Source organism: Chelonia mydas, chromosome 2, assembly GCF_015237465.2.
Source record: "Chelonia mydas isolate rCheMyd1 chromosome 2, rCheMyd1.pri.v2, whole genome shotgun sequence".
NCBI classification, from domain to species: domain Eukaryota; kingdom Metazoa; phylum Chordata; order Testudines; family Cheloniidae; genus Chelonia; species Chelonia mydas.
In genome coordinates, this window is record NC_057850.1 from 174,189,559 (window position 1) to 174,205,961 (window position 16,403).

General features: G+C 44.8%; 2 protein-coding genes across 11 annotated transcripts in view; one reads left to right on the forward strand and one right to left on the reverse strand.

Moving 5' to 3' along the window:
* The window catches only part of AOAH (acyloxyacyl hydrolase), a 162,872-nt gene that overhangs the window by 102,735 nt on the left and 43,734 nt on the right, over nt 1-16,403 (forward strand). For 5 of the 6 annotated variants that reach the window (XM_007065889.4, XM_037890055.2, XM_007065890.4 and 2 more), the window contains one exon: nt 9,466-10,060. The exons of the other annotated variant lie outside the window; for it this stretch is intronic. In XM_007065889.4, coding sequence (XP_007065951.2) covers nt 9,466-9,594 — 129 coding nt within the window. In that variant the 3' untranslated portion in view covers nt 9,595-10,060. Of the gene's footprint in view, nt 1-9,465; nt 10,061-16,403 lie in introns of those variants that run through there. 6 annotated transcript variants of the gene reach the window in all.
* Nucleotides 13,828-16,403, reverse strand: part of ANLN (anillin actin binding protein) — a 42,805-nt gene continuing 40,229 nt past the window's right edge. For all 5 annotated transcript variants that reach the window (XM_037890052.2, XM_043540599.1, XM_043540600.1 and 2 more), the window contains one exon: nt 13,828-16,008. In XM_037890052.2, the coding sequence (XP_037745980.1) occupies nt 15,885-16,008 (124 nt within the window). In that variant the 3' untranslated portion in view covers nt 13,828-15,884. The remainder of the gene's footprint in view (nt 16,009-16,403) is intronic.

The following is a 16,403-nucleotide window of genomic DNA, read 5'->3' on the forward strand; positions in this document are numbered from 1 at the left end:
CACTGCCTCATGGATGCACAATGTGGAGGGGCACAAGAAGCCTTCCACCTCATTTCGTGTTTGACATCCAGGAGCTGGCCACATGGCATTGTCTTATTCCATATCTGTAAACTGCTCCAAGAGAGCATAGTTTGGCATTTAAAAAAAATGATCTAGAACAACTTTCTCTTTGCTGGTTTCTTGGCTTTCAAAAGTCCACAAGAAGTAAAATATCAGCAAATATTTCCAACATTGCTCCCGAGTAGGACTAGCTGCCACAGTGCACAAACACTTCCAGTGCTGCAGCTGCAACAGGCCATGGCAGATCTCCCAGCAGTCACTGCCTGGCATGAATATTAACTGTTAGCAGCCATCTCCTCTGGTGTGAGTGAATAGTTCTGAATTGCCCCTTGTCAGTGGCAAGACTGCCGTTCTGTACAGTGGCCTTAGGGTCCTGCCCTATATGGGGCCAAGTTCTGTGGTCTTTCCTTAGCTTATATTTGGTCCTTAACTCAGGCCAAATTCCACTTGTCTCTATAGGAATTTGCTTCAGTAAGGACCAACTGCCAGATTTTTAAAGGTATTTAGGTGCCTATCTCCCATGGCTTTGCATGGGAGTTAGGCACCTACTAGGAGTATTGCCTAACTACCTTTAAAAATCTGGCCCCAGGTACAAACTGAGTAAAGGCCTCTGGATTCATCCCATAGGTTTTGTAAAGGGATTTGGGACCCTTAAGGATGAAAGGCTATATAGATGTAAAATATTATTGTGATTATTTTATTAGACGGAATTAGGTAAAATCAAGCCATAGTCCCAAGGTCCTAATATCATCATAAAGGGCTGGTTAGTATCCAGAGGGATTGTTTTGAACAGTACTTTTGTCATGTGGCTTTGCTGGCTAATTACATTGTGGACTACTACAAAGGGAGATTCAAAACCTGAACTTTGTAGTTCAGCTTATCCATTAAAGCCCAGGCCATGACTCAGCACAGGAGTGGCTCATGCTGGAGTTATTGGCTTTGTGCATTTTATCAGTTCTCACAGGACAGTTCAATTTCCCATGTTTTTAAAGCTTAGCTCATCTAAGACAGTAGAGCAAAAGGTTACATACTTGGCTATAACAAGACATTAAAATGCACAGAACAGGTGAAAAGTTTATTGGGCTTCACATTAAAAATGGAATCAGCCCAGCAATCTTTGTGTCATTTAGTTTTGTGCTGAAACTCTCATATATGTGAGGTGTGCAAGACAGCAGTAAAAACAGTGGCTGCTATTAATCATCACATCCTTTAGAGATGGATTTATGAGTTTAGAAACATTTGCACTCCTTCCTATATTAGAAACACATGCCCTTGAACCATAGGCAGATCAGCTATTGGAATGTCTGACCTACTCTCCAGACTGGTTGTGGCAGCATGTTGAATTTTGGTCACTGCCTGAAGGAACTGAGGGTTATTTTGGTGATGGTGATGTTTCTGTGTCCGATAAAGTTGACGGGACACTATGGCAAAGCCACTGCTAGGAGTGTTGCTTTCAAGGGCATTACTGCCTACTGTGATGGCATTCAGTATGGTGGCCCTGGTTAACGACAGAATATATGTGAAGTACCCTACAGGGGGGTGGGGGATTTGAACACCAGTCCATCCCTAGTTGTAATACAGCCCAATATTTTCAAATGTTGCTGTTGGCCATGCAGTGAGGGCTGTGAGAGTGTTAAAGTTGTATTAGATATTACAGGCCTCATCTATTTTTTATATCCGTAATAGACAGCTGAGGCAATAGACAAGCATCTCTCTTTCCAAGTTAAAACAGACTCCTGCTAGAAGTGAGTCTCCTTTGCAGCAGACATTCTTGCTTGGCTAAAAGTACAAATAGCTTGTCACAAACAAGTACCATCTCAGAGCCTAATGTAGTGGGGAAAGCTTGGAATGGGCTCAGTTTTCACTGCAGGACTTTTTGAATGAAACATTTGCAAAGCTTGGTGAACTATTGGAGGTTAATAGGCCTGTTGTTTTTTAGTTGGCAACAGCACTGAAATAACAAATTACAGTCCAAAGCCTTGGATCTGATTGAGCTGTGCAAAGAGCAGAACCTGGGGCTTCAGGGCAGAGCAAAGGTGGTATTACATCACCTTTATGCCTTCTTATCCTGAGGCTCAGCAGAGGTTGCGCCAAGTTACAACTAACTTCAATGGCTGCCAAAGGGCCAATAGTAGCATCCACGGATTGCCGGAGTGCATCAGTGCTCCAGGCCCCTTTTCTCCTGCCCACACTCCCTATGCTGTGAAGATGACATAGTGGCATGCAGCTGCTGTAGCTCACTCTAGGTGATTCTCATCTGCAAGGGGAGTTGTCAGCTGGCCACTTAGGGGACAGCTGTAAATCTGCTTTGTGCCACTGTGACATTAGAAAGTAGCTATTAACAGGGACCAGGATCTGGCCATGTGAGTTTAGACTTCTGGTTGGATTATTTCTCTCACCTCTCCCATTAGCCTTTTGCAGCTCTTAAAGTCTAGTGCTCCTGCTGTTAGCATGATGAGGAGGGCTTGGCAGCTTCTTTTTCTCTCATTTTCCAGGGACCTGATCCGCTTTCATAGAACTCTAGAGGCCATCTAGTCCAGTCTCCTGCACTTGTAGCAGGACTAATTATCTAGAACAGAGGTGGGCAAACGACGGCCCGCGGGACTGTCCTGCCCAGCCCTTGAGCTCCTGGTCCAGGAGGCTAGTCCCCAGCCGTTCCCCTGCTGTCCCCGCACCTGCACAGCCTCAGCTCGCTGCGCTGCCAGCACTGTGGTCCGCTGCTCCTGCCGGGAAGCACTGCGGCATGGCTGCCAGTCCTGCCGCTCTGAGCGGCATGGTAAGGGGGCGGGGAGCAGGGGGATTGGATAAGGGGCAGGCAGTTCCGGGGGCCTGTCAGGGAACAGGGAGCCGTTGGATGGGGTGGAGGTTGTCAGGGGACAAAGAGCAGTGGGGGTTGAATAGGGGATGGGAGTCCCGGGGGGGGGGCCTGTCAGGGGGCAGGGAGGTAGAGAGGCATCAGGATATGGGGGGGGGGGCAGGAGGCGGGAAGTCTTGGTCCTGTCCTTGGTCTTGCTCCTAATGTATTTGTAGAATGTTTTCTTGTTAGCCTTTATGGCTCTGGCTAGTTTGAGCTCGTTTTGTCCCTACATACTTGTGTTGTTTGTTTATATTCATCCTTTGTAATTTGACCTAGTGTCCACTTTTTGTAGGACTCTGTTTTGATTTTTAGATCATTGAAGATCTCATGGTTAAGGTGCCTATGGCCAAAATTTAAATCATCAAACCCCAACTCAACTGTGGCCTAACCTTGTAGGTGTCTAAATCCCTTAGGTGTCTACGTTCTCCCACATCTGACGCCTGCCCAGCCCAGTCTGGTAGATCTGCTCAGGGGCCACCCAATGCAAAGGAAAAAGAGGACACAGATCAGAAATGGGGCTCACAGTACTGTATGTCCTTATAATCATCATCTTTTAAACACACCTGGCTCTCTCCCCTTCAGCTCTTACGTATCTCATGTGTCTTCTTAGATGATAAGTGCTTTGGAGCCGGAATCCTGTCTTTGTACAGCACCTAGCACAAATCAGCTCTTTAGGCAAAAGTGTTCCAACTAGCTCTAACGATAAGGCTGAAGCAGAGCTGGTGAGGGGAGGCGCCCAGATTTCTTAGCTCTTGGTTCTGTGTGATAGCCAAACGGTCATCCTTCTCCTGACAACCTAGGCCCAATTTTCAAATGTAGGCACCAATCCTGCAAACAGTTAACCATGTGATTAGCACAGGCAACAGGTAGCTAGGGCTAATGAGGGCTCAGTCTTCCCCCCTCCCCCGAAACTGAGCCACTCCTGTACACTGCCCAGCTTGGCAGGTGAAGCGCCAGCTCCAGAGGAGCCAGGGCCAGCTTGATGCTGAGCTGGCTGGCTCCCCAGCAGCAGGATGATCTGGGACAATCCCCAGACCCGGGTAGCAGGAAGTGAGATGAGTCCACGGAACCCCAGTGGCGATTCAACCCTTCCCCAGCACCTCCAAGCAGAGATCAGGCTGGTGCCAGCAAAGAAGACAGAGGGAGGACTGAGGGGCAGCGGAAGGGGCTGCTGAGGTAGGAGCAAGATACAGACACAGCCAGTTGTAGCCACTGCTACCGCCACACAGATTCCTGCCACAGACCCCTGTGTGACAGGGTCCTCAGAATACAACCTGGACTGTGGGACCACTGAGCCCTCCAAACCCTAGGCTGCCCCTCACACTGTGGTGCTAATATCAAGCTACAAGCCTCTGACAGGCACTGCACTTACACAGCCATCCACAAGCAGGGACACACCCAACTGAGTTACAAGAATGATCTCCCAGCCATTCATGAGCCATAAACAGAGAGGCTTCAACCAATGCCCCACCTCAGAACCGAAACGTCTTGCGCTGCTCAAGGACCCCTTGGACAGTGCAAACTCATTAATAAGTTCATCACCTCTTCATAGGAAAGTGGACATGCACCAGCCTTGGTTTTTGATTGATTGAAGTGCTAGGGGAATGTCAGCTCAAATTACAAACGTTTTAGGTAAAATAAAACAGATTTATTAACTACAGAAAGATAGATTGTAAGTGATTATATAAGTAGCAGGCATAGAGAGCACAGAGTTGGTTACCTAGGAAATAAAAATAAATTCACAATCTAACTTAGACTAAGCAAGACTTGAACCAAACTGTCATCCTTCCAGCCTGGGACCAATCTCCCTAAGTCAACGTCTTTATCTTCCAGACGATCTTCCAGATGTTGAGATGGGGGGGAAGAAAGGTCAAGTGATGATCTCACTGCCACTCTTCTTCCAGAGGCTAGAAAGATCCTTGGTGTGATGTGGGTTAGTCCGCCCAGCCCCATGGAATATGTACCTTCTCTGAGAAGTCTCAGGGATAGTGGATTCTTCTTGATGGGCCATTAACAATGTCTGGGCCCTCCTTTTTTGCAACTGAAAGGCTGGCTGTGGGCATTTCCCAACCTTGCAACATATTACAGTAGCACATATAGCAATACTTCCTAACTTCACCTACAATGATACAACAGTACAATCCAACAGGATATTAAGGTTCAACAGATCAAGACTTTTAAAATGATACCTCACAAGGCATGCGTTGTACCTAACATATCATAATCAGATCATACGGGTAAATATGGGGGTTCCAGGGTGCTACTTTGAGGTACAGAATTTTCACTCCCTGAAAGGGCCTAAATGCCGCTTTCAAGCAAGTGTGGAAATGCACACCCTAATTCAAGTGCCCAAGTTTTTCATTTGGGATCCACCTATTAAGAAAGTAAATCACTCTTATAGAGACTTTACATAAGTTGCTAATATATTTTTCCAAATGTTGAAGTGGGAACTAGAGAGGGTGAGATTGTGAAAAGCACTCAGCTGTGGCCTATCTCTGCTCCTACTGCAGTGGGCACAGTCAGGCCAAGGCTAAGTGGTTTTGAAAATCCCACCCTTAATGTTGTCTTGTGATTCATTCCTTCAGGGAAGTTACATCGGGGTGTATTTATTTTTAATTATTATTATTTTTATTATTAATTTTTTTTGAGAGAGAGAACGGTTTTGCTTTTTAAAACAGACAGTAAATACAATTATTTTCCTTTAAGCTCCCAGAATCCTGTTTTACTACAACAATCCCACTAAAAGTCATTGCAAGGCCTACATAGCTTTAAGGGCAACAGTTGTTTTAAAAGAAGCTGATTACTTTGTACATATGACACGACTATGCATTTCAACAGGCTCCTATAAAAACAAAACCGTTACTTGTTTCATGAACCTACAAAAAAAAAATTCTAAGCCCTGAGTCACAATCATAGCCTGTATGAGATGTTCTAGAGGATTCCTAATGATTATGTACAGGCAGGAAAACACAGCTTTAGGGTGATTAGAGTCTCCCTTAAGTCATGACAAAATCCATTTGTATTAGAAAGACAAAGCTAAAATGACATGTGGACAAGTTATGTAATTAAAATTAAAGGGAAACGTACCCTGCCCCAGCTTGCAGCAGCTCAACCAAAAAAAAACAAAAACAAAACATGCATGGCCAGATCCCCACTGGTGTAAATTGGTATAGCTCCCCATTGAAATCAGATAGTATACTTTTCTAAAAAACAGAGTAATGGTCTGCAAAAGGTTAGTAGCAGGTCACTGCAGTTGTAGGTTCCTGGCTGACATCTGACCCTTCTGGGTCTCTGGCAGGTACATAGTAGCACATGCGAAATGCAGCTGGTGATCTTTTTAACCATTTGATTTAGGTACAGACAAATGTCCACAACCCACTGCTAGAATTGGTACGCTTGTTGGCTTTGAAGAAAACCAAGAATGACCCAGTGCTGGCGATTCTCATCCCCAAAGTGGCCTTTTTGGTCAGAGTTGAAGGTCATTGCTACCACGAGGTCAGATCAGTTGAGTGCCACATCTTGGCCACTCACTAGACTGCTGTGAGGGGACTTAGGGTACGTCTATACTACCCACCGGATCAGCAGGCAGCAAACGATCCAGCGGGGGGTCGATTTATCACGTCTAGTCTAGACATGATAAATCGACCCCCGAGCGCTCTCCCGTCGACTCCTGTACTCCACCACCGCTAGAGTCGATGGGGGAGCGGCCGCAGTGAAGACGCTGCGGTGAGTAGGTCTAAGAACATCGACTTCAGCTATGTTATTCATGTAGTTGAAGTTGCGTAACTTAGATCGATTCCCCCCAGTGTAGACCAGGCCTCAGACACCAGATCCCATATGTTTTAAGTTTCTCGAGACTGAACAAAGTCCAGTGACTGCCATGGGTTCCCTAGGCACATTCATGGGGTGTAGATCTTCTATCTGACATACCCTGCTGGGAGCTTAGACCACAAGGCCCACTGCCCAATCTCTGGCACCAGGTCACAGCCCTCAGACTACTACCCACCTCGACAGCTTAAACATAACCTCTCCCAAAACTCCACCTGCAGTTGTGAACCTTCTGGTTTTACCTGCTCCTGCGGCCTCGGATAAGGTAGAATCCTGTGCAAAGTCTCTATGTGGCCTATGTTTAACAAACTGGTGACCCCTTTCACATAGAAAGCCTCTGAGTGTGACATCCCTCCCCCCCTTAAATATATTTTTTAAAAAGTGTTTTTAATTTATAACAGCATTATAAATGCTGGAGGCAAAGCAGGACTCGGGCTGGAGGCTGACAGCCCTGTATTAACCTCACAACCCCCAGTTTGAGAATCCTGGGTTTAACACATTATTGCTCTCCCTTTAATAGCACAAGACACCAACAGATTCACACAAAAATAACCTACCCTCATTGCCCTGTCTCAGTTTCCTCACCACCCCAGACCATTCATTGCGCTGGAGTCAGGGGAGCCATCATTTGTGTTCTGAACAACTGAGCCTTCTTTTCGCAGCTTGTCTCTTTTGACCTCATCTGCTCCATCCCCTTCTCCTCTCCTGCCCAACCTTCCCATGGCTCTTTCAATCTCTTGGGTAGGTGACTCAAGGAGCAGCCTTAACAGGTGATCACAAACCACTAGCAGGTGCCAAGTTTCCTTTCCCCTGATAAATCAGTATCCTCAGTGGGAGCCAATCTGTTGCCCAGGATGGTGGATGTAGAACAGAGGACCAGCCTGGGTTAATGACCCTCTGTTGTCAGCCCTGTACCTCTCAGAATTTCAGTCCACCGCGGAGGTAAAGAGGCAACAGCGAAGGTAACTAGCCTTTGCAGTTAAAATGAAGTTTGCAGCTTGGTAAAACCATGTACACAGAGTTCAGTTTCTCACAGAATCCATAAATTGTACAGATTCCCCCAATCATCAGGTAAAGCAAAATAGAGACACTCATGCTAGCCTCTGTTCACCTGTTCTGTGAAGAAATGGACTTCAGTCTTCTGGGCCATCATTAAAAGTGCCTTTCACACATAAGGAATTTTTAAAACAAAACAAAAATCTCCAAAGCATTTGGATTTTGAGCCTACTCTGAAACATCTGTGTTGGAAAAGCAATTTGGTCCCATCATCTCCCCTTCATATTTAATGCAATGACTTTGTTAGTCCTATTTTAGTCTTGTAATTATAATCAATGCAACAGTGAATCTTCTGAGATGAAAGTAAAGCAACCGTATAATCAAAATGAAGAGGTAGAATTGTAGGTCAGAAATTACAGTTTTTTTTAAAAAAAAGCATTAACTGCATATGAAAGAACTTTTGTTACAGAAGAGTCAGACTGAAATAGAGTTTGTTTGTTTTGTTTTTCTTTAGGAGTGGTTTTTTTTGCACTGAAGTTACACTGTTTATCAAATCACCCTCTTGCCCTTCTACAGTGTTTAAGCAGCCACTGTGGGAAGACAGTCACTCTGCTAATGAAGGGACTAATTAAGACATATGTAACCAGTCAATGCTGTCTTCATGCAAAGGGACTGGCAATCAACCAGCACCACTCGTGAAGTAGCACTTGCTGGTTTGATTTGAACTTCGAACTAATGGGTCTCATTTTCAGAGGGGCTGAGCACCTGCAGTTCCCATTGACTTCGAGGGGGGGTAAGAGGGATTTGCAAAAGCACCTGACCCATTCAGGCACACAAAGGCCTTTGACTTTCAACAGATTTTTGCTTTAAATCCTGCAGGTGCTTTTGAAAAGCTCCTTTAAGAGTGTTCACTACCTCTGAAAAATCAGGCCCAGTTTGTTTGTTTGAAATAGCAGCTCGCCGAGAAGGCAGCAGCCATATGAGGCTGTAGCCTGCAACAGAATATGCTGTCTTGAATGCAGCAGAGTGGACTAGATGACCTAGTGATGTCCCTTCCAGTCCTACACTTCTGTGGTTCTCTGCTTAAGACTTGCAGCCAATTTACTCATTTTTTCATACCTCATAATAATCTGAAAGCACATCTAAAAATGAATTTTAAGTAGCTGCTGCATAGAGCTCTCTACAGGTACAAGCAGCCAAGATTACTTTCCTTCTCTGATGAGTGGCCTGAACAAGACAGTTTCATTCAAGTGCTTGTTTAATCTAAGCTTAGAAAAACCTGCAAAAATAAAGGCTACCAGCTAAACATGCGGCCAGCTTGCTTCCAATTACAAGGACAAGTCACTTTCCTCAGGTCAACTGCATCTTAGATCTCATACCAGGAACAACACTTCCGTCCAGCTCCTTGCTCTGCCTAGGAGTTGGACTGAATGACCTTGCCCCAGTAATACCATCTCTTCTCTTCTACTCCAGATTTGCTTTACTTCCTCACAAAAAGAAAATATTGCACCTGCTCACTGTCTAAGTGGAACTGACCCGCAGGTGTAAGGAAAGCAGGATTCTGCCCATCAAAGTGAATGCTCTTGGGGGCAGGGTCTGTCTTTTTGTTCTGTTTGTACAGCACCTTGCACAATGAAGTACTGCTCCATGCTGAGTGCTCCGAGGCACTATGGTAACACAAATAAAAATAAGAAACTGACAGTATTTGTGTAAACTGTTTGCAGATTACTTCAGCCCTGGGGGCACGCATTATCTGGCAGAAGGCACTAAGCGAATGGCCCCATGTGCTTGGAAAGGAGAATCCCTTCAATAAACAGATTGAAGATGTGTTCAAAGATCAAGGGGGACACTGAGTTCAACACTGCCTGAGCCATGCAGCACTGTCTATTCTTACTAGTGTCTTCCAGGCTGCAAGGAAAAGAAACAAAGCCAGCCTCTTTTGGCCAGATGACGTAAGAGCCATCTTTCCAAAAAGTGTTGCATCTCATCTGCAAAGCCACATATGTGAGTAAGCTAGGCTTTACCTTTGCTTATGTATAGAGTCATGAAAATGAATCAATGGATGTTTGCCCACAGGACTATTTAACCACCTCAATTTGCAAATTCACAACAGGGCTTTCTCTGCCTCTACTAAATTGAAGAAGCCTACGTCAGATTTCTTTGGTGATCTCCCTGTGGATGACTTTGAATGGTTAATCCGATCAAACAAAAACTCATTGATGTTGCCATAAATTGTATGTAACGGTTGGTGTGGCTGTGTCAATCTATTATTAAAACTGCTATTTGCTTATTAAAAATGTGCCATGGAGGACTATGAAACAGAATTTTGATTTGCCTGGCAGCACTAAGTCAATCTGATTGGGCAGAGGTGTTTCCCCTGCCCCCATTGATAGTATGTAGGGTCCACCTTGACAACCCGTTATGCATTTGGAAAAAAGATATACTTAAACTCTGAAAAAAGTAGTATTATTTACACTGTTTGTGAGTTGTCAAAGTCACACGAAAATACTGGGGCCAGCCTGCAGCCTTTACTCACATGAGGAAGCTTTTGAAGCTAAGAAGGGGTCAGCTCAGGTTAGGACTCTATATATAAAAGTGATGGAGGGTTGGATCCGTTGGTAGCAGTGACCTCACGGCAAGCAGGTAAAGGTAGCAATCACCTGCCTTTTTAAACAAAAAGTTACAAAGTTAGACTTTGCATAAAACAGCCCTAATGAAGAAGAGTTCATGCCCCTTATTCCATTCTTTATGCCAATCTATACATGAGCAATGCTAGCCAGTAGGAAAAAATCTGTTAAACGAGCATACCTCAGTCCATATAATGTAGTCAAAGCGTTAAAGAATACAGCCTGTGATCAGATTGTAAGCTCTCTGGGGCAGGGACAGTCTTTGTTCTCTGTTTTGTACAGTGCTTAGCACAATGGGGTCCTGGTCCATAACGGAGGCTCCCAGATGCTACTGCAATACAAATCGTAGGTAATATGGCCTAAGCCTGCAAGCTTCTGAGTGCACTTAACTCGTATTGAAGTCAGTGTGTGGTAAGGCTGCTCAGTACTGCAGGTAAGCTGGGGGTGAGTTGTAACTACTGTGTCCACTGCTGTTAAGTGAGCTGTCAAGCTGGCAGGGCACAAACCCCAAATTGGCTGTGGATTCTATACTTAGATTTCACCAAACCAAGTATGTAGGGTAAACTCATCAGACACTAAACAGCCTAATGCATGAGTCACAGACAGGCTCCTTATCTAGCTTATCACCTAGGCAAGCCTGCCTTTATGATGGATGGTCCTTTAATATCGTTGTGATTTTTGGTGTACTCCCAGTCCCAAAGGACCAGTCACTTACCCCAGGTCAATTGCATCTTAAACACTTGTAGCCAATCCTTGAATTAACTAGAAGGAAAGTTATTTACAAGGTTAAACATACAGAGTGGTTCGCAACCTATTTACCAGTGTGGACTGCAGGTTGAGACCTGTACCAGACACAAACTGGCCCACCCAGCCCTGTGCTGCTAGCATGCCCCTTTCTCTCAAGGGCAGGCCCATGCCACATACCACACTGACCTCCTGCACAACACCCCCACCCCGATTCCCTATGCCTGGGGCCCCTGCCCAGAGACCCCTCTACAGACCCCAACTGCACAGCACCCTGCACAACACCACCCCACCCAGCCCTCTCATGGCCAAGCCCCCAACATAAACCGCCCAGTGCCCCTTACCCCCTCACTGCCCACAGCTCCCCCTCCAAACCCACTCTCCCACGCCCCACTGGGAGGTGACTGTGTCTGCCAGGGATCACACTGGCCCCTCGGAAGAAACACGATCAGACAGGTTGGAGCAGGAGCAGGGCTTGCCCAGGTGAGGCTCCCTCAGGACCCACTTACCCAGCAGAGCCCCTTACATTGGACTGCTGAGCTCTTCCCCTGCCACAGGGGGCTGCTTCACCTTCGCTGCTGGAAGGAAAGCTCCAGCAGGACTGCATGCATTGGTGGATTAGCTAATGGGGCCCATGTCTGGAAAAAGGTGTGCCCTGACCTGCTCCCCAGCAGGAGTGCCAGGGGAAGCCCAGCGCCCAAACTGCAGCTGTGGCCCTGGGACTTGAGGAGCTGTCTCCCAGCCTCGGGGCAGCGGGACGACAACTCTCACCCTTGCTACGGCCCTGGGCCCCACAAAACCTTCTCTGGTCTCGGGGCCACAGTGCAGGGGTAGAAAGGTGCAAATGGATGGGAGGGGTGGAATGGGGGAGGACTGTGAGTGGAACAGGGGCAGGGGCCACGGGCAGGGCCATAGGCAGAAGGTTTTGTGGAGGCCCCCCCCCTCCCCCTTGCTCTGGCCCAGGGCCCCACAAAACCTTAGTCTACCTATGGCTGTGTGGTGCTGTCTCCCACTCCCGGCCAGACCAGAGTGGGAAACTTTTGAGCACACAGCTGGACCCCAGCAGTGTTGTAATTGGGCCACATGCAGCCCACAGATGTGTTAGTTTTAGGTTTCTAAAGGGAATAGAAGCTTCTCTAACAAGCAATCATGGGTATAATAGGCCAGAGGAGGCTAAGCCTCCCCAAACAGGATGCAGCACACCTCCCTTTGGCCCCACCCACACTCCATTCCCCAAGGCCTTGCTCCCACATCCTGCTCTTCTCCCATGGCCCCACTCACACTGCACCTCTTCCCCTCCCTCCTCTCATACCTTTTCACTCCTTGAAAGGCTGAGGGGGTGGGGGGGAGAAATGGGACTGCAAGGGGATGGGGTGGAGAGAAAGGGGCAGGACAGCCCCTCAGGGAGGGGGTGAAGAGGTACAGGTGGCAGGCAGGGCACCTTTGGGGAGTGTCAGAAGGGGCATGAGCAATGGGCAGGCCTCAGGGGGCAAGCAGGAATGGGGAACCTCCAGGGCAGGAGGCTGAACAGGGAGTAGGGGTATGGTCCAAGCACTAATGGGTCCCCCCTACTTCCAGCACTCCAGCCCAGCCTCCCCAAGTGCAGGAGTCACATGCCACCCATCTGAGCTATATACAAGTCCCTTAAATCTAATCCAGGCTAAACACTGGGGCTCTCTTGCTTATGCCTAGAAAACCTTGCCCTCAAGCACCAGCCAGCTACAGTTCCTTCATGTCAGGTCTTTTTATTCCTCCCCTACCCCTGCTTTGAGTTGCAAACTTAGCTGGTGGGAAGAAAGCAAATCAAAAACACTTTTGTCCTCTGATGTTTGAGAATAGTTTGGAGTCAAGGCGCATTTCCTGTGGGACATGACCTAGCACCTTCTGTTGGAAGCCAGCATTTCACTCTAATAATCTCTTTCCTGTCTGGTGATTTACAGAGGCTTATAATTCAAACACTTAATACCATTAAAAAAAATTAAAATATCGGTTCCCATTTAAACCACTTTTTCCTCGTTACACTCACTGAGGTGCTACAGTCAGCAGCCCAGATTCAAAGCACATGGGAACAAATTTAGTTAAAATACAATAATTCCTTTTTTTAAAAAATTAGTCGCTTTCAAGCCCCTCCAATAGCTTTTATAGTTCACATTTAAGAGGATTAAAGAGAAAAGTCACTGAAATATAACCACTGAAAATTTAAACAACTGCTCACTGATAAACTAATGAAGCATGTTTCTGCTCACTGCAAGCCTACATGACTCAATCGCCCCACTGAATTGTATTTCTCACATCAGCCTGTGATGGGATCTGAGTGCACCATGTATTTACAAACTAAAATTTAGAAATGCACTATTCTTTTATCCTTCCACCAGTACTGTACAAAGGGAGCTTTAGCTTTAAGACCTACTCTATAGATCTCAGTTTTCCAAAGTTTTAAAAACACTTTATACACATAAAATTTTGGATCCAATCTCTTGCTGTTTTATTAGGGCTGGAAGCTAGCTATAGAAGGATGGGAGTCCCTGGCTTTCTGTTGGGACAAAGATCCCATTTCTAGTTTTGGAGTTGCAAGATATCAAATATACCCATCACTGTGCAGGAATTATGTTGGCAATAGAAGGGTTTTAAGCTGCTCAGGAATTTGGACTGCTTGCAGTTCAAAAAGAGATTGCTTGTGAACAGCATGCAAATGAAGTGGTCAGAAGTTCAAAATAGTGTCCAAAGTCTTCATTTCAATAAAATTTAAATTCACATAGACAGGCCTGATAAAAAAAAGCAGGGAGGGCAGTTTTCTGTAACTCACATTAAATTCTGAAGTACCTACATTTCATATGTCATCAGCTCCATTACCCTCAACTTGAGAGGTCTCCCTTGACGCTGCTTTGAGCATTGCTTATGTTTTGAGTGTGTCCATCACTGGTGGCCAAGAGACTTTCTTTGCCATTTTCCTGCTGTTCGCTTGTGAAAGAAGATAGAGCATAGTCTCCAAGTTTATGCACCTATCTGGATAGAGGACTTTAGACAGTGGAAGTACAAGCTTCATGCTGCCCTGCCAACATGCTTCAGTCCTGACCAGGTTGGACCACCGCTAGTCTCCATACCCAACACTTGGTCTTTGATGAAGTTGCCAGGAGGGTAGAGGTCTGTAGCATGATTACTTGACCTCTGAACTGGAGTGAATGTAACAAACAGACCAGACAATTGTCAGATCACTACAGACTTAGTATGGTATGAGCCAGACATTAACAATGCATCTTCTTTTCTATATATGAGTCAGTCAGTCTTCCCCCTCCACTGAGCACAACCCAATCCACCATCTGTATATGGACTAGAAGCCCTGAAATGTTATCTACTTCCTTCAGAGCCACTCTTCTCCCCCCTCCAATCCAAAGTTTACTTCTATTACTGTAGGCGACCCATTTCTGAGAAGCTTACTCAGTGTTTTTATTCTTTACATAAAGGGAATAAAATAAATCTTAATACATCATTCTGAAATATTTAAAGACACAAAAAAAAACTAGATTCAAGAGCAATAGTACAAAATGACAGGATGAAAGAGGTATGGTTGACAGAATTTAGTGTTTCAAGTGTGAAAATTTAACAGTTCATAGCAATTTAAAAGTACACTACTGCACTCGCAGTCGTGCTATAGTACTTTACACTAAGCCCAGTGGAAAGCTTATGAACATTGCATATTTGGACTTTAACTGAGTAGTTCTGCCATTTTACTGATGGCCTGAAGTACAGTGCGTTTTACCTGCACTTACAGCCAACTCTATGGTATTACTTATGGCCAGAAAAGTATTAGTTGGTATATAGCAGCTTTTTTTTTTTTTTTTTTTTTTTTTTAAAACTCAAAGACAATTTTACAATATATTTTCCTGGTGCTCAAATGCAGAATAGTGAGAATTATAGTCTGTACAAATCATGAGATTCCGGAACCAAACATTTGGGCAGTTTGAAACTAAATTTATAAAACCCTAGTAAAATATTCAAGACATTTTATTTCTATGAAAATGTGCAACATACCGCATACATAATTCAACTCCTGTAAACCACATAGCGTGTGCCATGCACTTGTCCATAAACTGGTTTGTATAAGAAATGGCAGACAAGATTAAGAATGTAAGAAACAGTTATGGATGTATCTGTACATTTTTTGTTCTGCTCACAAGTAGTTTCCACAAGCGAAAGTTTATACTGCGCGCTGTAAAGTGCACAAAACTGGCAACTTTTATGCCTAAGGAAGAACTACTGAAAACCTCAAAGCATTGAAGTTCGTTCCTGCTTCAGCACTCTACCTAGTAAACTGCGTGTACTCTGAGGAGTCACTGTTCCCTTAAGGAAAATACAGTTAACTAGTACACTTAGGTTTATCACAGGAAATCAGAAATTTCTTGTAAAACAAAAGTCCTGATTTAGCTGTTTCAGAATAAACTGATATTTTAAGAGAACATACTAAGCTGTATAGATTTCCAAGAAGTGGAGGTTTATAATAATATTTAGCACATTCAAAGAACTTAATTGCTTCCTATCACACTCATAAATGTTAGGGAAAAAAAAGATCAGTTAAAATTCTAATAGAGAAATACAAATACTGCATAATATAGTCCTGTATAACGAATGGCACGTACTCTTCCAGATTTAAAGCATAAAGTATAATAAGTAACCCAGAGGACCTTAGACAATCCTACATATAAAAGGATTTATAATATAATTTGTGTTTGTTTTCTTGTACATAAAATCTCATGGCAATTTTCCTCATCGTTTCAAGGCTTTCCAATAGGTTTATAGCATGCATCAGGCTGCCACATACGAAGGTCAACAAGAACTTGGTTGAGTTTTTGCATCCAAAGGTTACGCTCTTCTTTAGTATCAGCGGATAACCAGTTCCTTTAAAAAAAAAAAAAAAAAAATTAAGATCTGTTGCTACATCCTTCCCACTCTCCATCCAAGTCACTAAGGCCAACCAGCCTTCCGAAAAAGTCCTGTTAGTCCTCCAACCAATCAAGACTCAGAGCTCAGAAAAAATGAAGGGGGGAAAAAAACCAAACCAAAACAAACACACTTGTCCGCCACACAAAGTGCTGTCAGACAAACTATAGGACACTAATACTGCTCTCAAAATGAGAGCTGTGGTTCCTCATTCTCACAAGACTGGATGTGAGCAGAACTGCAAAACAGAACTAAACAAAATGGCTCAAGATTAACCCACTCAGTGTCTTAACATGGCAGTTGCTAATGGTCCTATTCAAATTCTGAAGATCAACAACATCATAGCCTGTTAA